The 27325-nt window shown below is 44.9% G+C and overlaps 1 protein-coding gene across 4 annotated transcripts in view; it reads right to left on the reverse strand.

Annotated features, from left to right (window-relative positions):
• Window positions 1-27325, reverse strand: part of DNAH7 (dynein axonemal heavy chain 7) — a 168300-nt gene that overhangs the window by 123907 nt on the left and 17068 nt on the right. For 3 of the 4 annotated variants that reach the window (XM_077319509.1, XM_077319510.1, XM_077319508.1), the window contains 10 exons: window positions 26056-26128; window positions 24353-24478; window positions 20556-20675; window positions 15270-15453; window positions 13192-13371; window positions 11936-12211; window positions 9554-9681; window positions 8013-8091; window positions 5575-5799; window positions 2992-3138 (listed from right to left, as the gene is read on the reverse strand). In XM_077319509.1, the coding sequence (XP_077175624.1) occupies window positions 2992-3138; window positions 5575-5799; window positions 8013-8091; window positions 9554-9681; window positions 11936-12211; window positions 13192-13371; window positions 15270-15453; window positions 20556-20675; window positions 24353-24478; window positions 26056-26128 (1538 nt within the window). Of the gene's footprint in view, window positions 1-2991; window positions 3139-5574; window positions 5800-8012; window positions 8092-9553; window positions 9682-11935; window positions 12212-13191; window positions 13372-15269; window positions 15454-20555; window positions 20676-24352; window positions 24479-26055; window positions 26129-27325 lie in introns of those variants that run through there. The other variant, XM_077319511.1, reaches the window with a different exon arrangement.

The following is a 27325-nucleotide window of genomic DNA, read 5'->3' on the forward strand; positions in this document are numbered from 1 at the left end:
TCTCCTCTGCACCTTCTTCATTTAGTCCACGTGGGCCTCTAAAGGGCCTTTTTGCAAACCATCAAGCAATGGTGGGACAGCACATTCTCAAGGAGGTGCTTATGATGAGATGAATTATTGTATGTTAAGTAGGTCTGCACACTTTAACTGAATGGATTAATCAAAGTATTTGTTGATTAACTGTTGGCTGCACATGAAACTGACAAGCACACTGGTGGTTTTGAAGATGCTTTTGGCTCTGATATATTTCTGCTAGAAGGGATAGAAGATGCACCATTAACAATGAGCGTTAGCCTTTGTTTCTTAAGCACAAAACCTTCCATAACATTCTTCAAAACCATCAGAAAGATGTCTACATTGAAGAAGAACTGGCTTTTTGTACCCTGATTTTTCCAAAGGAGCCTCAAAACGGCTTACTATCTCCCACTCTTCCTACAACAGACACTGTGAGGTAGGTGAGGTAGGTACATTGAAGAAGAACTGGCTTTTTGTACCCTGATTTTTCCAAAGGAGTCTCAAAACGGCTTACTATCTCCCACTCTTCCTCTCCCTACAACAGACACTGTAAGATAGGTGAGGTTGAGAGAGCTCTGAGATAACTGTGACTGGCCCAAGGTCACCCAGCAGGCTTCATGTGTCTCAAAGTAGACTTCCTTTCCTCTCCCTGTAGGCATCTTGAGAGGCAAGTGGGGCTGAGAGAGCTCTAAGAAAACTGGGACTGGCCCAAGGTCACCCAGCAGACCTCATGTGTCTTAAAGTGGTTCATAATTGCCTACCCTTCCTCTCCCCACAACAGACACTCTGTCAGGCAGGTGGGGCTCAGAGAGCTCTAAGAGAATTTCATTTTTTAGTTTGTTTATTGGGTCTGGCTCAAACTCCCCCAAGCAGGCAATGTGGATGAGAGACCACCAAGGATGTCCCAGGTTGCTGTGCAGAAACAGGCAATGGCAAACTACTTCTGTCCTTGCCTTTAGAATCATATAGGGTCACCAAAGTCGGGTTTGACTTGACCGCACCTTCAACCTGACCACAACTATTGTAGGACATCCCTAAGATGAATGGACCAAGATAGACTGATTTCATCAGACCTCAGAAGCTAAGCCAGGCAGCCCCGGTTACTCCTAGGCCAGGAGCCCAGCAATGAAGTCACTACACAAAGCCAGGTAATGGCAAACCACCTCTGAACATCTCTTGCCATGGAAGCCCTATGAAGTCACTATAAATCGGCTGCAACTTGACAGTGCTTCCCACCTACCATCCACCCCCCACCCCCGGCCAGATGATATATGAACTAAAACATTTTCAGTGTGGTGGACTGGCTTTAATCCAAAGCTGAATACTTCTGACCTGCCAACAAATAACATAAAGGGAAAGAAAACAGGCGAGAACCAAAAAGGTTAGGGATAAAACCAAACGGAGAAAAATAGAAACAATTTATTATTAGAACTCAAAACAATTGAAGCAATATAAACAATCTATATCCAGAACATTGTGACAGTAAGCCCTGACAAAATGCTGAAGGTTCCGAAATTTCCTATTGGTGGAATCTCCCCCCCTCTCCGGACCAATTGCTGCTTAGGATTCCACTCCCCACCCCCTTCCCTTCAGGCCTGCTGTGAAGGGAACCTCTAACAGCCCCTGACTGAGAGGAGGGGTGTGTTTCCAAGGGCAACACAGGGCAACACAGTCTGAGGGCACGGGCATGCCTACCTTTTGAGGAGGCAAACTTTCTCCTGCTTAAAGGTTGGCTGACAGGGAGGCCACAGAAAAGCCCCATTTCACAATACTGCTGTGGCCGTCCTCACTTCTGGAGGGAAGACACAGCCAAGCCACGCGTGTCTCTTTTCCACCACTCTCTGAACATCTGAGGCCTACCTGGCAAGGTTGTTGTACAGATGAAACTGGATGCTATTGCAAGGGTTATTTTTGCCTCCTGTTTCATCTGCACAACAGTAGGCCTCAAGTGTTTCATCTCCACAGCCACCTGTGTGGGAGGCTCAAAACTTTATTATCAGAGCTCAAAAAACTATAAAAGAATATCTATTTGGCACACATACAACATCTCAGTGAGTATACCAGTAATGCCAACGAGTTCAGACCTAACGCGTTTCAATCATACTGATTTTCATCAATTTTGGAACTTTTTGCAGAGAAGCACGCAGCAGGACTCTCCAATACCCAGGGGAGGAATAAGAAATACTTGCTGGCTGAGGATTCTGCCAATACGAATACCTTGCAGGATGAAAGTCTGTCATAACAGATCGAATATGGGTTTTACCCCCACTGAAAACGGTAAAAAATTGTTATATACAACTGTGTGCACCTCTGATAACGCATTCGGACTGAACTTGTTGGCATTAATGGAGGCACCCACAGAGATATTTTAGATGTGCCCAATAGATGCTTTTTAAGCATTTTTGAGCTCTAAGAATAAATTGTTTATATTTTTCTCCATTTGGTTTTATCCCTAACCTTTTCGGTTCCTGCTTACCTCTGAACAGCCTTCCTTTCTTGCCACTCGTTCTGGTTCGCAATCAGAGGAAAGGAAAATCCTGATTTACTGTCGGTCCCGAAGCATCTAACATGAAAATGTGTACTGTGATGTTAAATGGATTGAGTAGGGCTCAAAAAGTTCCTTTATACTGGGTCAGATCCTGTGTCCAGTAGAATCTTCTCCGACTGTAAGCAGCTGACAGGAATCTCAGGACCTGTGATCCTTGAACTCAAGACCCCAGGACACTGAAACGGGAACCCTTAACAAGAACAGCCTGTGCTGTTAACCTCTGAGTCATGGCCCTCTCTCTGCAGAGGGACTGCGTGCTCTAAAGCAGGGGTAGTCAACCTGTGGTCCTCCAGGTGTTCATGAACTACAATTCCCATGAGTCCCTGCCAGCATTTGCTGGCAAGGGCTCATGGGAATTGTAGTCCATGAACATCTGGAGGACCACAGGTTGACTACCCCTGCTCCAAAGAGAAGACTGGAAACCTTACCTTATCAGCAGCTACATCTAACTTGGCATTCAGTGCCTGGGCTTTTTTCAGGTATCTGTTGACTTCCTGAAGGTCCCCATAAGAAGAGAATTCTTCAAGTTGCTTGGCATAACCTTCCAGTTCCTCAATAAATCGTTCACAGCGTATCTGATAAAAGAGCGTAGACGCACACACACGCATATAGTGCTGCAGCGTTAGGACATGATGGCACATGCTCACAGTTATTAAACAGTGTTTTCAGCTATGATCATTGGCTGTCTCCGTCATTTTGGTGATGCTAACCTGCTGGATCCACAATATCAACAGCTTCAGGCCTCCCAGTATCCCCGTGACCCAAAACTGTACAATTTACTTATTCAATATATATATTTTTGTGATCTCCCTTCCTCCCCCCAATGATGGTATATCTGAACATTAAAACAGCATAATACATAAAATAACCCGATAAAACACACAAATATATAACACCAAAACCAAGGGAGGAAATCAGTGTTGGAGGTACAGAAGGGCCTAAGAAGCTAGGTCGGTCACTGTGTTGGTCTGAATCAACAGAACAAAGTTTGAGTCCGGTGGCATCTTTGAGACCAGCAAAACTCAACTCTGGGTAGAAGTTTTTGTGTGTCTATGCGCTTCTTCAGATACTGCTTTCTGTTTCAATGAATCTGAAGAAGTGGGCTTCCACGCAAAATTGTCCTTCAAGGTTCCAATAGACTCAAACGTTGTTCTAAGAAACCAGGATAGAGCATCATGTGAAACCAGGTCTCAGTGCAAATCCATTTGTTCTAACCTGGCATCGCAGTAACATTCATCAAGAAAGGGAGAGAATGTCAATAGAGCAAGAATTCCCCTAGTCCCCTACCCAAGACCAGAAAGGATTTTCAGCGCCAAATGACAGGGTGAATTCAGTACTTTGTACCTCTATTTTCTTTGTGTGCATGGGATTTGAGCCGAGAGGGAGCAAAACCAGACAGCAGTGCGCTATTATTAGATAAGAATTAAAGGCTTTTGAAGTTGCTGCAGAGGCTCAAATCCTTTCTTCGCACTTCCAAAGCCATTCAGGTCACTGGACTATAGCTATAGTTTGGGGACAGCATTATGAATTGGAAATGCATGCCACAAACCAGTATTACTTAAAATGCGTAATTTTTTTAGCTTTTCAATTCTACACACTATTCTGTTGCAGCTCAAGCTGTGCGAAATGCACTCCCAATCTTATCTCATTCTTGAACAAATTTATGACCAACTTAACCATCGAAGGTTGCAAGAAATACATGCTCAGGATGGGATGTACAGAGCAGTGACACAAACCCTTTCGTCGTGCCAACCTTGCAAGGGGTTTTACTTTGGTTTTGTGCGATCCAGATATGAGTGACCGTAAGAATGTAAGAGGAGCCCTGCTGTATCAAACCAGAGGTCATCCAGTTCAGCATTCTGTTCACAGACTGGCCAAACAGCTGCCTCATGTAAGCCCACAAAAAAGGAAATCTGTCGGCCGACTAATACAAATTTTCAAAGTCCAAAATATACTTTGTGTAATTTTCAGAGTATCACTTAGGCTTACTGGTCACAATGTATTGGGGTACACACGTAAATGATCCCAATACAATGTGAGCAGCAAGCCTAAGTGATGCTTTGAGACAAGTAATTTTGTATTCCCCAATCGTATAAAGCTATCAACACACGAAGGAAATAACCACTGAGAAAGGTTTCCTGGAAAACTGATATTTTACCTAGGACCTTGTTTTGATTACTTCAGATACTTTTTGATTACATTCAAACATTTCAGAATTTTCTATGGTTTTGGAAATAAAACTACACAAAGAATATTTTGGACTCTGAAAATCTTCATTCGTCAGCCGACAGATTTCCTTTTTTGATTCAATTTCACTTTGTGAGGAATCGACAGTTCTTCTTGCTCTTGAGTAAGCCCACAAGCAAGATAACTGCAACAGCATCCAACCACCCAAGTGACCCAGCAACTGTTTTAAAGTGGCATACTGCCCTTAGTGCCGGGATACAAATTTGCATTCATCCCTTGTTTATTTTTCTTTCCCTTATCTCATATTCCTAAACAAGCTGTCAAATAGTCATTTCCTTTAAAATGATTGGGTACAACAACCTCCTAGATTATGTAAGTACTAGAAGCACAGAAAAAGAAAATCATGCTAGGAAACGTTAAAGAGAAAGACCTGGCATGAGATGGATGGGCTCCATCAAGAAAGCCACGACCCTCCGTAAGCTGGGAGCAACTTGTAAGCAAGCAAGCCAAGCAAGCAAGCCAAGCCAGCCAGCCGGCCAGCCGGCCAGACGGCCAGCCGGCCAGCCGGCCAGCCGGCCAGCCGGCCAGCCGGCCAGACGGCCAGACGGCCAGCAGGCAAGCAGGCAAGCAGGCAAGCAGGCAAGCAGGCAAGCAGGCAAGCAGGCAAGCAAGCAAGCAAGCAAGCAAGCAAGCAAGCAAGCAAGCAAGCAAGCAAGCAAGCAAGCAAGCAAGCAAGCAAGCAAGCAAGCAAGCAAGAAAGAAAGAAAGAAAGAAAGAAAGAAAGAAAGAAAGAAAGAAAGAAAGAAAGAAAGAAAGAAGCTCACTTTAAGTCCTTCTTGGAATTGTTCTGTCTTGTCTTTCACTATCTTTCGGTGCTCCTCAAAAATCTCCCCCATCCGCCCATACCACTGAAAGACACTGTTGTTGAGTCGAATATCGACCGGGGAGAAGTTGGCACATTCTATCAGGAAGGCGAGGCAGTTCTTGGCGTCAATCAACTTCTGCTCCATCTCCACCATGTCTACGTCTTCCACTTTCTGCACGTAAGCCTGGCCGGGAAGAAACATTCAGTGATGTATAGCTAGGCCAAAATGTTTTTGCAGCCTTTTGCCCGATCAATCAACCCAATAGGTGTTTGCAACTCCAAACGTTACTTCCAAAAAAGAGAAATCAAAACTTAGCCATTCTCTTGTGCAGCTGAATGTGCTTAAGCACCCTGAGATGGAATGGGATTCTATGGTGGATTGAATAAATAAACTCAGCTCTACAGAAATCACTTAAAATATTTAATGTGATTATGTGAGCAAGCAGATTGGCCAATGTGAAGAATGCCTGGGGTGCAACACCTTGCCCGTTCACGTAGTGCAAATAGCAGGATGTGTTCCATCAAGAGGAAACATTTGCTCTTTCTAAGAACCCTTCCAGATGCAGAGAGCTGTAAGGATTAAAAGTGTTTGTCTAGCACTTTGTTTCAAGAGGGTAGCCATTTCGGTGTGTAGAAGAGATAGATTCAAGTCCAGTAACGCCGAAGAGACCAACAAGATCTTACAAGTTATAAGTTTCCAGCAGACAAAGATAGAATCATAGAGCTGGAAGGGACCTCCTGGGTCATCTAGTCCAACCCCCTGCACTATGCAGGACATTCACATCCGTGTCGCTCAGCCACTGTAACCTGCCACCCCCGTGAACCTTCACAGAATCAGCATCTCTGTCAGATGGCTATCCAGCCTCTGCTTAAAAATCTCCAAAGATAGAGAACCCACCACCTCCCAAGGAAGCCTGTTCCACTGAGAAACTGTTCTGTCAGGAACTTCTTCCAGATGTTTAGACGGAATTTCTCTCTCATGCTTGTTAGCAGCTCTTACCTCGGCAGTCTGATTTGTTACCTCCCACCGCTTGATGACAGGTGCGAGATGGCCTGGCTCATTTCTGTGATAGTTTGATTGATAGTTTGATTGACTGGTAGCCAGCACTTAGGAAAAAAACTGCCTCAAACAACTGTGCATCTTGTTTGAAACTTTGGTTAAGTTCCACTGTGCATGTGTGTGTTTAAGACCCAGTGGATGGGAGCTTAGCCTGCTGTTTCTATAAGCTTTATCATTGCTTACTAAAATCTCCTTGCAAGCAAGCCTGGATTTTGCAGATTGTTCCCTTGGGATTTCTGCAAACTTGGTGCTCTTGGCCAGAGCACCAAACACATTCCCAGGTGTTCCTGGACTCGTGTCAAGCATTTCTAACCTGCTAACCAAAACAGTACAGGATGTCGGCTCCAATGGGGCCAGACGCCAATGTCTACCAAGCTGGGTTAGGATCCTGAGATTCCTAACCCATTGTTTTCAACGGAGGGGGGTAAGGCATTTAAACTTTAAAGCGAATACAGTCCCTTTAAGATTTAAATATATTTTGCAAGCCATGGCAATGTGAGTCAATTTAAAGTACTCACAAACCCTTTAAATGCTTTCTTCAAGTGTAGAGGTCACTCCAAAGTCATGTAAAGGGATTGAGAGCTCTTTAAATGCACTCTAACGGTGGTTACCTAGCAGAATATTGTTGGGATTCTTCAGGCCGGCCATTTTGGATAGCCAGAAAAATCGAAGAAAAATCAAAGAAAAAAATTTGGCCAATAAAATTGGCCAAATTAATGCTTCAAAAATGGTTGGTGTGCATTTGACTAATTTGAGAGCCAGTTTGGTGTAGTGGTTAGGAGTGCGGACTTCTGATCTGGCATGCTGGGTTCGATTCTGCACTCCCCCACATGCAACCAGCTGGGTGACCTTGGGCTCGCCACGGCACTGATAAAACTGTTCTGACCGAGCAGTGATATCAGGGCTCTCTCAGCCTCACCCACCCCACTGGGTGTCTGTTGTGGGGAGAGGAATGGGAAGGCAACTTTAAGCCGCTTTGAGCCTCCTTCGGGTAGGGAAAAGGGGCATATAAGAACCAATTCTTCTTCTTCTAATACAAACTGACAAAAGTTATTTGGGGGCATTTTTTCAGTTCAGATTAGTTGAATGCACACCCCTAATCAAGACCCATTTTAGCTGAGGCAAAGAGACAGCAACAAGTGGATGACTTATTCTTTAAGGTGCTTTTGTGAGGCACATGAGGCTTACTAGAACCAAAGCTGCCAATTTTCTAATGGACAAGTCTATTTCAAATGCACGTCTATTTCAAACACATCGTCCCGGGGCTAATTTTTGGAGACAGGAAGTTTAGGAATCCCCAAATAAAAAAATAAATAATTCCACGTAAAAAGAAATACCTTAAATTCCATTAGCTCATGTGTGTTGGATGGTGTGGAAAGGGCTTTCTCCGCTATCCTCTCAAACTCATCGCACAGCCTGAAATGATTAAAAGAAGGGAGGAAAGAGAAGACATAAATGAGCAGCAGCAAAAATATGGATCTCTTCAGGATGCTGTTCCTCCAACCAATGTTACAGTTTCTTGTGCTCCTGGATTCACCGTAACTTTCTTCCAGTGCCACCCTCAGCAGAGTGACCCCCTTCCAAGTTCATCAGAGCCAACAGGCTTAGAGGGGAGTCACTCTTCTTACATTGGCCAGTAGGGAAGGGCCAGCCAAAGCAATTCCTCTCTCGGAGTCCTTCTTACCCAAAAAGAAATGCTGATGGTCATCTAGTGAAACATCCTTAAAGTAAGGTCCGAGTAAGGTTGCCAACCACTGTCTAGCAACCAACAACAGTCGGGGGGGGATGTAAGGGGCACCATCAGTCTGATGGCTTTATGTCACTCCTGGAGAACATCTGGATATGATGCTAACCCTCTCTAGGAATCTCCGGAAAACAGTTTCCAGCGGTTCCTGCAGTGGAGTGATGTCATTTCCAGGTTTCCCCCAGAAATGATATAACAGTATTGCACCAACAACATTATTTTTTCTTCCACATAGTCCTGAAGAGGTGGGAAGTAACAGGAGCTAAGGGACAGGAGATGTCCCACTCCCAGGAGGTAAATGTCATCCCTTGGACCAAGCCAAACTTGCAGGGAAAACTGTCAGGATGCTGGAAACAGGGCCATGCACCTACCTGTTGCATTTTTATCCCACCCTACTTCCAGTAGCCCAGAGCATCATATCCTCCTCCATTATATCCTCACAACTGTCCTACATGATGCTGTGAGCTGAGAGAAATCGATAGACAAGGGGGGAACAGAACCTAATCTCCTCGGTCCTTCACTAACCATTAAACTACCCTGCCCTGCACTGTGGCACCCAATCCTAGGAGCCAAACGAGGACCACATGTGACCAATTCAGAAAACATCGGAAAAAAGATTATTTTGGTTCTTAGCATTGTTCTGTGGAGGGAGATCAGGGTACCTAAGCAGACTTTTAGAAGCGTGACACAAGTGTCTGGGTCTGACCCACAGCAACGCTCGTACACTGGCACACCTCTTTCAGTCTAAGGGAGGGGCATGTGTCTCCGTTTCCCTGTGACTGAAGCTTGATTATGGCACTATTATTGATAGCTTAAGAGCCTCTTGTGGTGCAGAGTGGTAAGGCAGCCGTCTGAAAGCTTTGCTCATAAGGCTGGGAGTTCAATCCCAGCAGCCGGCTCAAGGTTGACTCAGCCTTCCATCCTTCAAGGTCAGTCAAATGAGTACCCAGCTTGCTGGGGGGTAAACGGTCATGACTGGGGAAGGCACTGGCAAACCACCCCGTATTGAGTCTGCCATGAAAACGCTAGAGGGCGTCACCCCAAGGGTCAGACATGACTCAGTGCTTGCACAGGGGATACCTTTACCTTTACCTTTATTGATAGCTTAAAAAAAGAGAGAGGAAAGAGATTTACCTTTGATTTAGATCCTGATGATCTTTGAACATTTTGGCAACGATCCTGTTACAAAGCGTATCCGCTCGCTTGGACAGAGATCTGATCAGTTCATCACAGTGCATTTCAAACATTCCTAGGCGTATACACTGGAACACAAAGCACCAATGAGAGGGAAAAAAGGTGGATGCTGACACCGCAATTTATTATCCAAAGCAACGCCTTTTGGAAAATGTCTGATTTCCAGGAACTTTGATAGAAATTACATTTTTGTTTTACCTGAACACTGAATAAAATTAGCAGAGCAGCTATGAGTTTTTCCAATAGTGTTGTTCTTTGCCTAATCGATGCTCTCCAGTACTTTAAAGGGAGCAATCCTAAACAAGTATACTTTTGCTTATAAGTGCCATTTTACTCAGTGGGGCTGACTCCCAGAAAACAGCTTTTAGGATTGCAGGGGAAATTGTGTATTGTAGTAACTACGGCTTTAGTTTGAAGTGGGTAGCCGTGTGGGTCTGAAGTAGCAGAACAAATTTAGAGTCCACTGGCAGTTCAGACTTATTGGCAAGGTGTGAGAATAAATTAACATGCAGCTTCCTCATTCTGCCTGTACCGCTTTATTAAGAAGGAGGAGGAGGAGGAGGAGGAGGAGGAGGGGGAGGGGGAGGAGGAGGAGGGGGGAGGAGAGGAGTAGGAGAAGTAGTTGGTTCTTATATGCCGCTTTTCCCTACCCAAAGGAGGCTCAAAGCGGCCTTCCCATTCCTCTCCCCACAACAGACACCCTGTGGGGTGGGTGAGGCTGAGAGGAGGAGGAGGAGGAAGGGGAGGAGAAGGAGGAGGAGGGGAGGGGGGGAGGAGGAGGGGGGGGAGGAGGAGGAGTTGGTTCTTATATGCCGCTTTTCCCTACCCAAAAGAGGCTCAAAGCGGCTTACAGTCGCCTTCCCATTCCTCTCCCCACAACAGACACCCTGTGGGGTGGGTGAGGCTGAGAGAGCGCTGATATCACTGCCCGGTCAGAACAGTTTTATCAGTGCCGTGGCGAGCCCAAGGTCACCCAGCTGGTTTCATGTGGGGGAGTGCCGGGTTAGAAGTCCGTACTCCTAACCACTACACCAAACTGGCTCTATACGGAGGGAGAGGGCGTCCCTGAGATATAAGACAGCCTGCCTACTCTGGTGTGACAGCCTGCCTACTCTCTGTGCTAGAGAGGGAGGGGGAAGCTCCAGCTCAAAGGCTGGAGTGCCCAAGCAGCCAAGGAGACTGACTGTCTCGTGTGGACTGCACTCCTGGTGAGGTTTTACTGCCAGGGCTGCAGTCCCTGCCGAAGAATTCTGTTTGTTTTGGAATCGCTGCCCACTCTCAAGCATTGAAGATTTTTGTCCTGCTCTCAAGCGGCAGAGTTAAAGACTGGAGCAACTGGGAAATTGCTTCCCCATAGTGGAGTGACAAGATTCACGACTGCCTACAAGGAGTTAAATCCCAATGGCCAGGACTGCTGGAGATGGCAAAATTTCCCATTTACTTTTCTGTCCCCCTAGGTTATAATGAAGCCGAATCCTCAAATCATCTGAATTTGAATCCCTATACCAAACCTGGGATTCAGGTAGAATCATAGAATATAGAATATATACCCAAATCAATTCAGCCCGAATCTGAAAAATACAGAAATTATTTTGGTATGCATCCCTAGTCCATTTGCATGCTAGAGAACCACAAGATTTTGGAGGTATAATCTTATACGTCCAAAATCTTATTGGGATCTATAAGGCTACAGGATTCCAAACCAGATCTACTAGTGAAGACCAGTATGGCTCCTTTCTGAAACTCCTAATATGTGCATGAAGCCCACCAAGTCTTTCCAGAAGGATCCACAGCAAGCTATCGTTACTCACTAAAGAGGAAGAAACACTGTCATTCTAAGAACACTTTCCTGGGAGCCAGTCCCACTGAGTAGACCCACCCGCATTATCTACAGAACCTGCCCTGATGGCATGGTGAGGTGTTTGCCCCTGGGAGTGCCTCATCCGTGGCTGCTGGAAGTGCCATCACTGCTGGGCATCCCAGCACACCCTTCCATGGTAGTGCTGAGCATGGCATCTTGAGGAGCCCAGGTGGGTCTGATGGAGTAATTGTGAGTGAAGAGAGGAAAAGTGCATGGAGGGCGGGGGTCACCGATATGCCAGCACTGGCTCTGAGTCTTCTGCCCCTGCTCTTTGTATGCACGAATTCTGCATCCTCAGACAACCGCAGCAGAAAGTTCAGAGATGAACCAACTCGGGAGAGGGAAACTCTGACCAGCAAAAACGTACAATCGTTGTGGGATGGGCAGGGCTCTTCTATTTTTCTCCACATTCCAGAGCCCAAGGAATGGAACTGCATTCCCCACAGGATGCGTGGCCTTACCTTTCTAGAAGTAAACTGTATTTCGTCCCTCAGGTTCTGGTACCTCGCCACTTCTGCTGTTATTTCTTCAAAGGTGTGCTCTTCCAACAGGAACTGCTCAACGTCCCGTTCTGCCTGCCTGGTGATCAAATCCGTGTACTTGTCGTAGAGCTTGAGGTGCTCCATGGGTGCCTGCTTTTCTTTTGCAATCTCATCCCTAACCGCTTTCTTGTGCTTCTCCAAAATGTCATCCAGGATGATGGGCTTCAGGTTGATGGACCTGCTCCTGTTCTCTGGCTTTAGAAGCAAAATAATGCCATTTGTTATGCTTTTCAACGTTTCCTTCCCTATATTTTTAGGAATAGTCAATTAAAAGTCTGACATTTAGTTTTGGCAAATGAAAGAAAGGATGGGCGGCATATTCCCAATTTAGTAGGCAACCCATATCTGGTCAAGATTTTGTTTTTTGTTAAATTAGAGTAGAATTCGGAGATTTAACAGTTTTCTTCTGTTTTTTTAAAATTATTTCTCAGCCATTAAACACTCAAATCTTTCTGTACAAGAATACTCTGCCAAGCTATAGCTGTATAGAATCATAGAATAGATTCATAGAATAATAGAGTTGGAAGGGACCTCATGGGTCATCTAGTCCACCCCCCTGCACTATGCAGGACACTCACATCCCAATCGCTCATCCACTGTCACCTGCCACCCCTTGAGCCTTCACAGAATCAGCCTCTCCGTGAGATGGCGATCCAGCCTCTGTTTAAAAATTTCCAAAGATGGAGAACCCACCACCTCCCGAGGAAGCCTGTTCCACTGAGAAACCCCTCGAACTGTCAGGAACTTCTTCCGGATGTTTAGATGGAATTTCTTTTGAATTAATTTCATTATGTACAATTATATGTATATGTATATGTATATGTATATGTATATGTATATGTATATGTATATGTATATGTATATGTATATGTATATGTATATGTATATGTATATGTATATGTATATGTATATGTATATGTATATGTATATGTATATGTATATGTATATGTATATGTATATATACACACACTGTATTTGCCAGTGTAATAGTAGTAGTAGTAGTAGTAGTAATAATAATAATAATAATAATAATTTTGAAGAGATGAGCATCAGAAAACTAGTATGCTTCATGAAAACCCATCCTTTAAGAAATCAGTTATTTCGGTCACAGCTCAAGGCTGACAAAAAAAATATGTGAGGGGGGGGGATAAAGATATTACTACAAAATTTCTTACCCACTTTGAATAAAGTTTGGTCTCTACTCTTGGCAACAGATTAATGGCTTTTACCATAACGTTGAAAATGTTCATAAAAATGGCTTCGTAGTCACTAAACTCTGGTTCAAACTTAATGCGTTCGTTTTCAAGGATCAGTCTCATGATGAACCCTGGATGTTCGTAGGCTCGAATGGACTTCTGACAAAAGAAAATTAAACGCGTCAGCTGGCAATACTGAGCAGAAACAAGATTACTCTTCTCAAAACTGGGAGACTCAACTGATAACGCCACAGGTATAGGAGTTGCCAGAAATGTTGGACAAGGAGCTGGGTAGCTCAGTTCGAATCTCTACTCTGCCATGGAAGCTCACTGGGAGACCTTGGTCTAGTCCAGGAGAGGCCAAACCGTGGCTCTCAGATGACCAAGGGCTACAAGTGTAGTCCATGGCCATATGAAGAGCCACTGTTTGGCCAGCCCTGGTCTAGTACCATATTCTCCACCTAACCTACCTTTCAGGGCTGTTGTGAGGATAAAATTTTGGAGAGGAGAATGATGGAAGTAGTTTTTGAGCCCAATGGGGGACCAACAAAGAAAAAAAGCTTGGAGCTTTTCAAGGGAAGAAATCATTTAGCATGCATTCTAGACTTACCCAAGCTGAAGCAGGGGGGGGGGGGCGTGACCTTGACCCCAATATTTGGACAGGAGTGGCTGCACTTGGGCCCTGCCCACTGGGCTCTCAGGCAAATGGGGAACAGATAAGGGAGGCCAGAGAAGGCTGTTGAGTGTAGGCATGGTGCTTATGGCTCACCCACAAAAGAGGCCAAATGGCAGGCCAGGGAGGGAACCTAAGAAGACCCCAGTGGTTCATTGATTGCAGCATCCTGTATCATACACTGATACACTGGCCAACCAGTTCTTCTGGAAGGTGAAACAGACAGAGCACAGAGTCCAAGGTCTCTTCCTTTTGTTGCCTCCTACCACTGGTATCCGGAGGTATACAGAACATGAAGGTTTGCCTTTAGTGGCCAGACAGTGGCTAGTAGCCATTGATGGAGCTATCCTCCATGAATCTGTCTAATCCCTCTTTTAAAGCTATCTATGGAGCACCTTCCCTATAAGGAAAGGGCTGAAGAGTCCAGGACTTTTCTGCTTAGAAAAGAGACAGTTTGAGGGGAGACATGATAAAGGCTTATAACATTATGCATGAGGTGGAGAGAGATGACAATGAGATTTTTTTCTCCCTTTCCCCAAATACTCAAACTCGAGGGCATCCAATGAAGTTGACGGGTAGTAGGTTCAGGATGGACAAAAGGGAACAATCCTTCACACAGCGAGTGATTGTGGAATTCGCTGCCAGAGGATGTTGTAGTGGCCACAGGAATAGACAGCTTTCAAAGGGAGAAAAGATCAATGTCTACTAGTGATGGTGAGTGAGAGGGACCTCCACATTCAAAGGTGCTAAGCCTCTGAATCCCAGAGCCAGGAGGCAACATCAAGTGAAGGTCTCGCCCCCTGTGCCTCGTACTTAACCAGGCTACTGTGTGAAGCAGGATGTTGAGCTACATGGACTATTGGTCTAATCCAGCAGGGCTCTTCTGATGTTATGTCTGTGGCCATCAGGGAATCCAGGCTGCAGAGGAGAGACATGGAAAGAAGAAGAGCTGATTTTTTTTTTGCGCTGTGCTTTTTACTACCCCAAGGAGTCTCAAAGCAGCCTACCCTTCCTCTCCCCCTTTGAGGAAGCTGAGGCTAAGAGAGCTTTGAGAGAACTGAGACTGGCCCAAAGTCACCCAACTAGTTTCACAGAGGAGTGGGGAACTGAACCCAGTTCTCCAGATTTGAGGCCACCGCTCTGAACCATGACATCACACTGGCTCTCAAAACAGAAGAGGAAGAACAAGGAGTTCCAGTATAAAGTTGTGCTTCCTTTTGACCTTTCCGAATCTACTGCCCATCAGCTTTGCCGGGTGCCCTCGAGTCCTGGGGAAACAGGCTGCAGGTCTACAAAACATACTTTGCGCATTCCTAGGATGAAGCTTGCCTTTATGGCTCTTTGAGGGTAGAGGCCTCTGGGAAACGGCATGAGTCGTACTTACCGGAGGCTGTACAAGCAGATCAGTAAAGTCCTGCATTGAAGCTAAAGCTAAACTTTGCAGTTGTTGGGTCATTAAGGTGGCAGCGCAGTCAAAGAATGCCTCTAACTGGGCACTGCTGGCATTGGTGGGCACTTGCTTCCGTTTATTGCCTTGGTAGTAGATATTTTGAACAGCTGGAAACCACCTGAAAAGAGCACAAGATGTTTGGACATGCTGAGCACAAGCTTAGCTATAGCAGCATTTTTGACAGCTGACAGCGTTGTAGGATGGAGTTTTTTCAAATGTTAATCCCAGCTACGGGTTGGGTTATTGTAACGTGCTCCGTGGGGAGCTGCCTTTGAAGATAACGTGGAAGTGACAACTGGTTCAAAATGGGTTGAGGCAACTGTAAATGGGCGCCAAAGCATTATGTGCTCGCACTCCTGTTTCCTTAGTCTTTATGCTGACTGTCCATACGCTTCTGCTGTCAATTCTGGTTGTAATCTTGACAGCCCCCTTCATGATCTGCCACTTTAAGAGCTCTGCTGGATAAGACCAGTGATCCATCTAGTCCAGGCTCGTATTTATCTCACACAGTGGCCAACCTGCTCCTCTGGAGGGCCAACAACGGAACATAGAGGTTGAGACCTTCCAAAGAACATCAGAAGAGCCCTGTTGGATCAGACCAGTGGTCCATCCGGTCCAGCATCGTCTCTCACACAGTGAGCAACAAGTACCTCTGGAGGGCCAACAACAGGCCATAGTGGCTGAGGCCTTCCCCTGATGTTGCCCCCTGGCTCTGGGAGTCAGAGGCTTAATGCTTCTGAATGAGGAGGTCCCCTCATGGCTCATCGCCATTAACAGACTTATCCTCCATGAATCTATCTAATTGCCTTCATAGCATCTATCCCTGTATACATCCATGTAGCAAAATGAGTCATCTTCTCAGATGTTCTTACTGGCATCTTCCCATCTAATAGCAAGATAAAATTCAGCCTGGGCTCCGGACTTCTCTACTACTGCTTGAGTAATTTATGATAATTTGCCAGAGCAAATGAGGAAGATATCTACTTTACAGCAGTGCATGCTGGGGGAAGAGAGGGAGATGAGGGGGTGGGGACAGCCGCAGTGAACAGGATGTGCTTATCTAGAAGGTAAAGTGTTTGAATATGCAGAATCTGTAGGGTGAATGATTTAACAGCATAAGAAGACAATCCTACATGGAGCATTAGAGAAGATATGTGGTTAGCATATTCAGATTAGGAACTTCATTATATTTTCAAATAATCTCCTGAGTTCTGATTGGTCTAACTGGAGACTTCTTGCTCTTTTGAATAAACTTCCTGCCTGTTTTCCCTCCAGGAGAAGATGAGTCAGTTAAACAGTTAGGACCATCTCTCTCCTCTCTTACTTACAAAGCTGTTTCTCTTCTCAATAAAACTATTTTATACTTTTAAGCAGCCAGTGCTGCACACCTCCTTTGCATATTCAAACTGCCAACGCAAAGGGCCATTCCGCATTCGTCCAAAATAGCACAATGGTTACTAATTGAAATCGCTACAGTTTTGCCATTATGCACAACGTCGTTGACAATCTGCAACACTCCTGAAACCGATCCGCAAAAAGCGCTTCGTTGTAGCGCTTTCAGGGAAATCCCAAAAAGTGGATTCACCCTCCAGAAAGCGCTACACTCCTGCAACCAATCTGCAACACTAGCGGGAAAGTTCTGTGCGTTACCATTGTTGCGGTTTCTGCAAAGTCCCTCCCCTGGCTCTCTCCTCTGATCTTCCGGCGAAGCGATCGCCATTTTTTTTTCTCCGAGCGAGCGGAGATCAACGCACCGGCAAGCCTTCGTTTACCCAGGGAGGCTTCCCCGGCTGCAGTCCCTCTGTTTAAAGTCACCAAGCACAAGCATCGCAGAGGCCCGTTTGCTGGTTTATTTTCACTTTATTTTTCACACTATTTTCAGCCGAAAATCGCGCCCGTGAGGGGGGGGATTTTTTTTTTCACTCGGGGGGGGAGTGTGGCAACGATGAAATGGCAGCTCAAACACCACCTGCTAGCTGGATGGGTCTCTCCGTTGCAACGAATCAACACATATTCATTGCAATGGGTGTGTGTGTGTGTGTTTTTTTTTAAAAACCTTCCTTAAAGGGAAAGGGGCTGTTTGGGAGCATGATAACGGCCGCCCATTGGCTGGTTGACGGCCAGGGGCGGGACACAGCTCAGCAATAGCGCTTCCTTTCTAGCGATTTTTGCCGAGACCAGAACCCTGTGGGAAACGATAGAAACGCAACTGGATTCCACTACAAAGGCAGGTATACATAACGACGAATTCCACTATTTAAAATGGCGATTTTTCGTTCAGCAAACAATTTGCTACATGGATCCCGGTGCGGAATGGCCAAAAGTTTCACCACCACCATTCCCTCCCACAGTCATATCATGAGATGCCTGAGGGGGGCTTGTGGAATTCCTTTTCTTATCATCCTTTCCTCCCTGCTCCCAAGTCTCCCTCCTTATAATTTGATTTTCAAAGATTCCCCACCTCTATGTCTCTAAAATCCCAGTAAAGCAAAACGGATCTTCTTTCTGCTCTGCATCACACTTCATAGCCACAGTGAAGGAGATGTGACTGTTTCTGAGCAACCTGCCAAGCATGTGAAAGGACAATGCTGTGTGTAGTTAGGCCCTCCAGAATTGACTTCTGTAACTCGCTCTGGAGAAGGAGGCAAGGAGCTCGCCTGCAGGCAAGAAACAAGAGGTGCTTCGGCAAAAAGAAAAAGGCATCCAGGAACAGGGATGACAGCAGACCGATCGAGGTAAAGAAGGAGCCTGCAGGATGTAGGCAAAATAATTGAGGACATCACTGAGTTGAAATAATCACTTCTAGTTGCATTTGCCCATCAGGGCAGGCTGTGACCCACCGAGCAGAAAGAGGCCAACTGGCTATGTATCGCAGCTGATCAGAAGTTTGACAAACCCTTTGTTGTTGCTGCTGTTGCCCGAGACTGAAGAAACACGGAGGCTATCACGTGCATGACATGAGGACTGTGATAATCCCCACCGTGATCATAGTTTGTCCCAATGCCAGATTGGGAATGACAAATTCATGCTTGGAGCACAGTTACACAATGGCTCTATACAAACAAGAGCAGCCCTGAATAGCAAAGGCCTTACACAAAATGGGAAAGGGGAACAAGAAGGGATTCATTCCAGTTCCCCACAATTAGCAGAGTTTGAATATGCAGAGAGAGGGGAGCACCAGGCTGCTTAAAGAACAAAATAGTTTTATTTGTGAAGAGAAACAACTTTGTATAGAAAGAGAAAGACAGAGACCTACAGTCTAACTGTTATTGCTCCCTCTCTCTCTTTCTATACAAAGTTGTTTATCTTCATAAATAAAACTATTTTATTCTTTAAGCATCCCAGTGCTCTGCTCTGTTGGCATATTCAAACTCTGACAACAGGGTTCTGGGTCCATAACCCTATTGGCAGTGTTTGAATATGCAGAGAGTGCATAGCAGCAGGCTGCTTAAAGAATAGTTTTATTTTATTGAGAGAAACAACTACTTTCCGAAAAAAAGAGAAAGAGACCTAACTATCTAGCTAGCTGCAGTCGTTCTTCTAATATTCAACAACTGTTCTGAAGGCAAGTAGGGGGAAATGTGCTCAAAAAGCAGGAAGTCTCCTGGTGAATCAATAAGGGGATCATTTGAAAATCATCAGGAAGTTTTTATCCCATCTATCCTAAATATACATCTCCTCTGATGCCCCATGCAGGACAGACACCCTTTATAGTTTGCTCAATTATGCACACTGCAGATCTTGCATATTCCAACACCCACATCCTTCCCCAAAAGCTGGTGGGCAGGACCTTAGCACTGCTCCTGGTTAACGTGTGCTGAGAGAATGCAACTGACCAATGATGACACCATGAAATGGAACTGACAATACTGCTTTTGATGGATCTTCAGCAGGTTTCAGGACAAGTGATTAACAGAAATGGCCTTCTCTTGCACAGCAGACCCAGTCTTGCCTGGTAGTTTCCTGTCCAAGAATGAATTCTGATGAGCTTCAGAGAGCTGGCAAGATCCAGCTAGTCTGAGCTATTATGGCTGCTCCCCTTGTTGGATATTGTACTGTTATTGCACTACAGCAAATATTCACAACAAGATTGTCCTGTGTGGGCAAGCCCAGTCCAGTATGATTGCTATTGTGGAACATTAGCGCGATATTTATTTATTTTTACTATTTATTTGTTTATTGTTTACATTTCTAGGCTGCTGTTCCCGGGCCTGCCAGCTCACAGCAGCTTACAACAATTCACATATTCAATCATAGGCAGATGCAACCCGAGTGCTGGATGAAGGAAAGACATGAGCAGAGGACAACTTTAAAAGAAGGAAATGAATTTTCAGCCAGGATTGAAATGCCATTAAAAAATCATCAAATGTTACAGAATCAAGAACAAATTTCAGCTGGATGACTGCAATGAGCTATTGTCAGTTTGTGGCATGGGTCAAATATTAGGGTGGGGCACTGAGGCCGAAGGCGACATATTAAATGTCAGCTGCCAAATTCTAGTGGCTCATCCTCCAAAATCAGTACTTCAGCTTTGACAGGCGATTTCATCCCTAAACAATTTACCGTATATACTCACATATAAGCCGAGTTTTTCAGCCCTTTTTTTTAGCTGAAAAAATCCCCCTCGGCTTATATGCGGGTATTTAAAAAAAAAACAGCTTCCAGACAGGAGGGTGGGGGTAGGAGACAAGTATACTTGCCTGAAGAAGCAGAGGCAGGAACTAAGTAGAGACGCAGCAAGCCCAGGAGGGACAGTGGAAGGGGAGGGAAAAAGCAGTCTGCCTCCCCCTCTCACTGCCTTAACAAGGCTAGCACGAGGCTTGCACATGTTGCTGCTGCTGAAGGAAGCTTTGAAGCCTCTATCTAAGAGGGAGAACAGAGAGCAGAAGGAGGAAACTCCCTTAGAGGAAGGAATAAAGGCAAGAGGAGTCAAAAGGGAAAGAGGAGGGAGGACGAGGGTGGGAAGAAAAGGGGAAAAAATCCTGCTCAAAACAGGGGGGAGGGGAGGAAACGAGAAAAAGCCACTATCCAGCTTATATGTGAGTCAATAGGTTTTTCCAAAATTTTGTGGTGTAATAAGGTGCTTCAGCTTATAAGCATGTCAGCTTATATAAGAGTATATATGCTATTGTGAATTCCTAACCACAAAATTATCCATAGGAGGTCTTTAAAAGTTAACACATTGTAGTCATTAAAAAATTTAAACTGACTCAACCTTACTTTTTAAACAGTGTATCTTTGGCAGCTTCCATGTGCCTTACGACTATATTCTGGAAAAACGAGAGCTCCATCGATTCTTGACGAGCGTGAAAGGCTTCTTTGTCGACCAAGCGCAAGTTTCTGTAAGATGCATGACACAAACATTTTGATAAGCGTTTTCTCACAGTGCACCCGTCTTTGCAGCTTAACACTTAAACAAAGGAAATGTTTGGAACAAACAAGCATATTCATAAGATAATTTAAATTCAAGAAGCTTAATTTTCAATTCAGTGTCTGCCCTATGAGGAGAGCTTGGGTGTATCGGATGAGAGCGAAAGAGACGAATTCAGGAAAGAAGATTATGGGGACCCTAGGCTAGGAACCCTCTCTCTCTCAGCCTGCGATAGGTGGAGAACCATGTACATTGACTGGATCCCCAGTGAGGAAGTGTGAAATCAAAACGTGATAGATATGACAAGCAAGAGCAATAATAACAGCAATGATCCCAATTTAGCGATTCTTCGAGACTCCCAGAGCTGCAGTTTCCAGATGTAGAGGTTTACCTGTCCACTTCAGTGGAGGGGAAATCTCTTCACGCACAAAGGATGAACTTTAGAAGTGCTTGCTGCTTCTGGGCTATCAGGAATGTTCCAGGTACTCCCAGAGCCACTAAACACCTGGATCAGAATTATTTCCCCCAGTGTGTCCATACTCTGCACGTACACTAGATAGATTAAAGGTTGGGTTACACCCTCTCCTCTCCTCAGGCTGCGTCCTATCAAAGTTCATGAACTTCAGCTGAAGACCCAGGAGCAGACAGGGAACGAATACCAAACCAAACAGAGCTGCAGCAGCCCGCTCATCCTTACCACCATGCAGTGAACTGAGTGGAGAACCCCATTCATTCAGAGACTCTGAGCACCACTGCGTATATAGACTGAAGAGTCCCCAAAGAGCTGGTTCTAGCTCAGTAGGACCATTTCATGTGGCTAGGATAAAATAATGTTTTCAGCATTTAATCTTTAAGTGATGTGTGCTATGAACCCTGTGGTCCATCTAGTCCAGCATCCTGTGTCCTGCAATGATCAACTATTTCCTCTGAAGAGCCAACCATAGGGCATAGAGGCCGAGGCCTTCCCCTGATGTTGCCTCCTGGCTTTGAACTTCTCTGATGAATCAAGATGAAAAGAGTGATATTATGCAGGGCTTTTGAAGCTACCAGCATATACTTTCTCATGACCTCTATTCTTTCTTCTGGTGGAAAAGAACTCATGCCCTTTCCCTGTTATCCAGAACCTTAAGATATTCCCCAACAGAAAATTCTTAACAATGTTGTTTGCTAGAGCATTAAGAGCGACGAAAGCTTGGGGAATAAACCCAACAAAACTTGATTCCTTCCTGGGGCAGCCATTTTTTTTCTAAAAAAGGAAATTAATCAGATCTTGTATCTTCACAAGAAAATTAGCTGTCTGTTATTAAAGGGATTAACGCTACCAGACTAGCTGGCATTTCAAATGATAATCAGACTATCTTCCAAATACCTCTCTCCCCTTAAAAAACAAAGGAAGTACAACTCAATTAAAAATTCCCAATTAGATGGAGCTATCTGGGGACTTAAGAGAATAAACTCACCATGACAAAGGGTATATATTTATATATATATCTTGCTTTTCTTCAGTCACAAAATATGCTTACTAATAACTGAGCTTTAGGGAATGAAAAGATCCCATCTGGATGTTAACTCAAAAGCTGATTTAAACCAGCAATGGGAATGTTTAATGGCTCTGTTTTATTGGGAACCAAAAACTTATCCTTATCAGGCAAAACTCGGGAAATATTTCAAAGATAATGTTCTCTGGGAACTATTTGTTTCTTCGGGGTCCTTGCTGTCAGAATGAGACCTTGTCTCAATGGAACAAGAGAAGCCCATTTTGCCGTCTTTTCCTGCATACCAACGGCCCAAGGCAAACGTTTTCAGCTGTGAAACTCTTCTTAGTTCTTTTAGATTAAATAAAAATTATTTATATTGCTTGCCTGCATTTAGAATTAAACAGCACCACGTCTGATCTCTTCACACCATGGGATTGGGCTGTTCTCCTTTGCAGCACAGGGTAGGGCAGTTTGGGGGCCAACGAATACATCCTAGCCACCACAGCGCAGCGGCCAAAAGAACCGTAACAAGAGGATTTTTAAAACATACACCATGGGGATCGGGTCGACATCCGGTCACCTTGCTCGTTTCATCATCCACATGCTCTGATAAGAGCTGGAAGCAGAATAATTTCGAAACGGGGAAGCAAACTTCACATTGTAGGCAAACGTGTGCTAATGGTGCTTTTGAAGGAAATGCTGTTTTCTGTCTCGCCCTCCCCTGTGGATCTGGGATGTCCAATCACAGTTCGGTTTCTGTCCCTTATAATGTTTTTTTTTTTACAGCACAAAAGCCTGATGTCAAATCCAGGGATCTCCAACAGACACCATGATACCCGCAAAGGATTTCTAGAAAGTGGACAGGGCTAGGTGGGTCTGGTGCCCAGCAAGGCTTCTGATTGGCCAGACAGATTAAAAGGCCCCTTCTTAAACAGATCGTATGCTTGAAAGGTTTATGAATTACAGCAGGCTTTCTCAACCAGGGTTTCATGAAACCCTGGGGTTTCTGGATGGCCCAGGAAGGGTTTCCTGAATGGGTGGGAGTTAATTAATTTTTAATATATTTTTAACATTTGGTAAACATTTAGTAGGTGGTCATGTCAACCCACCCAATCCCTCCCAAAATGGCCAGTCGCGGGCCTAGAAGGAGAAGGAAAGGGGGGAACCCTGGGTGGACATGTACACAGTTATGCTTCCCAACCATATTCTGCATGATCATGCCAATTCTGGGGTTTCTCGAAGCCTGAAGAATGTTTCGGGGGTTTCTTGATGGTAAAAAAGTTGAGAAAGGCAGAGTTAAAGAGTTATATATAACCTTGCTCCAAGACATTTCATGATTAGCTTTGCTTCCTATAGCAATCATAGGACCATAAAAGAAGCCATACTGGATCAGGCCAAAGGCCCATGCAGTCCAGCACTCTGTGTCGCACAGTGGTCAAAACTCAGGTCGCAGCAGGAGGTCCACCAACAGGATCAAAACTCCAGAAGCCCTCCTTCCCTGCCCCGCAAATACCAAGAAGATAGAACATCACTTCCCCAGACAGAACCTCCACATTAAGGGACACTAATCCTCTGAATTCCAGGAAGCAATATCAGGAGAAGCCCTCGGCCTCTATGCTCTGTTCTTGGCTGTACAAAGGAATTGGTTGGCCACTGTGTGACACGGGAGGCCGGACTAGATGAACTATTGGTTTGATCCAACAGGGCTCTTCCGATGTTCTTATAGATTCATAGAACATAGGGCAATCAATGGCTTCTAGGCATGGTAACTGAGGGGAACCTCCACAATTAGAAGCATTAATCCTTTGAATCCCTGAGCTAGAAGGCAACATCAGGGGATGGCTTTGGCCTATATGGGGTATTTGTTGGCTCTCCAGAGGAACTGGCTGACCACGGTGTGAAACAGGATGTTGGACTAGATGGACCACTGGTCTGATCCAGCCAAGCTCTTCTTGGGTTCTGAGGAAGGCTTTTTCCTCTATGCCCTGTTGTTGGCCCTCCAGAGGAACTGGTTAGCCACTGTGTGAGACAAGATGCTGGACTAGATGGACTACTGGTCTGATCCAACAGGGCTGTTCTGATGTTCTTCTGAAACAGAAGATGACAAACTTTTATGGATATACCGAACACTGTTTGCCACAGGAGCATACATTCAAAGTGTCACTTACTTAAAAGATGTCTGCCACAGATCCAGTACAGCCAGCATGGTGGGATTGACTGCATGCAAATTTTCATATATATAATTGCGTGCTGCTACAAAGGACTTGTTCCATGGTTTTGGCACAACTTCCATTCTAAAAAAGAAACGGGCAATGCTGAGATACCCAGAGCACTGATACATTTATTCCCTAAATACTGCGCTTTTACAGCTGATTTCAATAACTTGTCATAAACTCTCCTGGCAAAAGACATCACAATTAAATGGGGAAGGTGGAGCTGTTCCTTCTAAGTCTTGGCACTTCCTCAGTAGACCCAAATCCCTTGTGAAGTCCCAAGCCTTAGTGGATTAATTAGCCAGACGTGTACAATTTAGGCAGTTTATTAACTGGTTAGAAATACTGCAGAATTTTAAATGCCCAAAGAGGCAAGAAATGCACTTTGTCAGAGATACAAAAGAGTTCAAACGTGCACTGCCTGTCCCTTCAAATGCACCAAAGATTCCTTCAAGGGCCAGGGGATTCTATTCACATCTCTTCCTCTGACAGCACTTGTCCAAATAAGCAGAATGCCAACTGTATCACAAGGCAACAACCATATCCAAAACCTGTTCAATCTATGTCTGTGGGAGGGATACCCAGGTACCTCTCTTCAGAGGATGTGCGTATCTTCTAAAGGGCCTGGTTACATGTTGCAAAGTCCTCACATTCAGTGGTGGATGACACCAGAACTTTTAGATTGGAGTCCAGTATGTAAGGCCTTAGAAACCAGTGAGATTTTTGGGATATAAGCTTTCATAAGTCTGAGCTTGTCAGGTGCAAGATGGAATGAAGATCTTGGAATCCTTCTTACATCCCAGTCTGGGGGAGGGGGTGTTGCAAAGAAGGAACTTGGGAGACAATGCACATTCTAATCAGCTTGATTACAGCAGAGGGGCAATGCTTTTTGGCAGACTTCAGCATCTGACATAAGAATCCTACGTACCTAATTAGTTCGCCCCCCGGGGGGGGGGGGTACACTGTCCTAAACTTCTGAATGAACCCAAGTTCAGCAGTCTACATGAACTTTGTATCAGATGTTTAGTAGGAGTTTCTGATAGAGAGGGAGTGTGGCTCAGTGGAAGGGCCTCTGTGTGGCATGCAGAAGGTCCCAGGTTCAATCCCTGGCATCTCCAGTTGAAAGGACCAAGTAGTAGGTGATGTGAAGGACCTGAGACACTGGAAAGCCATGGAGAGGGGCTGTGGCTCAGTAGTAGAGCCTTTCCTTAGCATGCAGAAGGTCCCCAGCAATACCCAGCGTATCTAGGTGAAACGACCAAATAGAAGGTGGTCTGAAAGACCTCTCTCTGCCTGAGATCCCAGAGACCCTGGAGAGCCACTGACGATCTGAGGAGGCCCTATTGACATTGATGGACCAAGGATCTGACTCAGTAGAAGGCAGCTTCATGTGTTTATACAAAGCCCTTGTGATGTCCACTGACAAACACAAGTACTTTGGAAAGTATAATTAGGCAAGGCAGCCAAAGGAAGGCAACAGTAAAAAACAGAACTAAAAAGTTCCATCAAAGATCTTTTCCTTTAACTCTTGAAAGCCCCTACCCTACTGGATTCAAATCTAGCTGTTCTGGTGCAGATCAACATGGCTCCTCTCGAAAAAAAATACATTGTGCTTCTTATGCTTTCTAGTCAATGACTTCAAAGAAGGGTTTTCTTACTCTTCACGATGAGGTGGAAGGATTGGCTTCTTGCCCTCCTCTTTTTCTCTGGGATCTCTTAAAACAAAGTCAACTAAAAGAAGGCATTGGGGGGAGGGGGCGGGGGAGACCAGAACACAAATGAGTTCAGCAAAGCAAAGAAACTTGACCAATTTAGGAGAACAAAATCATTCACAGTTCACCTTGAGTTTTGGTGAGACAGGCAGAGTATATAAGTAACATAAATCAAACAAGGATTCCCTGGAAAACAAAAACAACCAAATGTATACATATAACAGGATCAAATTTAAAAATATAACAATTAAAAGCAACTGAAAAAGAAAGAAGAAGAAGAAGAGTTGGTTCTTATATGCCGCTTTTCCCTACCCGAAGGAGGCTCAAAGCGGCTTACAGTCGCCTTCCCTTTCCTCTCCCCACAAGAGGCACCCTGTGAGGGAGGGGAGGCTGAGAGAGCCCTGAGATTACTTAAGAAGAAGAAGAGTTGGTTCTTCTATGCCGCTTTTCCCTACCCGAAGGAGGCTCAAAGCGGCTTACAGTCGCCTTCCCTTTCCTCTCCCCACAACAGACACCCTGTGGGGTGGGTGAGGCTGAGAGAGCACTCATATCACTGCCCGGTCAGAACAGTTTTATCAGTGCTGTGGCGAGCCCAAGGTCACCCAGCTGGTTGCATGTGGGGGAGCGCAAAATCGAACCTGGCATGCCAGATTACAAGTCCGCACTCCTAACGACTACACCAAACTGGAAGAAATGCAAAGAACGAGGTTACCTCTCGTCCCATATTGCCCAGCCTACCAATTAAGATCTGACTCTCTAGCCTTCTCTCTATGCCTCTGCCTTCAGAGAAGAGGTGAGTGTTGGGTAGAGACAGGGCCTTTTCAGCAGTGGCAGCCTGCTTATGGAATACACTTCCTTCTGAGGCTCTCCTCGTGTCCACTTTACTTTCTTCTAGGTGCCAGGCTAAAACAAATCTTTTTACGCAAACTTCTAATTACAGTTGGATCTTTTAATCACTATTATATTCTGGAAACTGACTTTTTAAGCTGTCAATAGTATGAGTTTATGGACTATTTTTTTATGATACACAGAGTTTTAATGCTTGGGTTCAAATAAAAACAATAAATCAAGATCTTAAAAGATATTAATTAACTCTGCAAGCCATCTCTGGCAACAGAGGAGGCATAACATTTTTTGGAATAAATAAATACCCCGAATAAAACTATTTCAGGATGAGTTCTCTTTGTTTCTTAGAGACTCAAGGCATGTATGTTTT

Source organism: Paroedura picta, chromosome 2, assembly GCF_049243985.1.
Source record: "Paroedura picta isolate Pp20150507F chromosome 2, Ppicta_v3.0, whole genome shotgun sequence".
Classification (NCBI taxonomy): domain Eukaryota; kingdom Metazoa; phylum Chordata; class Lepidosauria; order Squamata; family Gekkonidae; genus Paroedura; species Paroedura picta.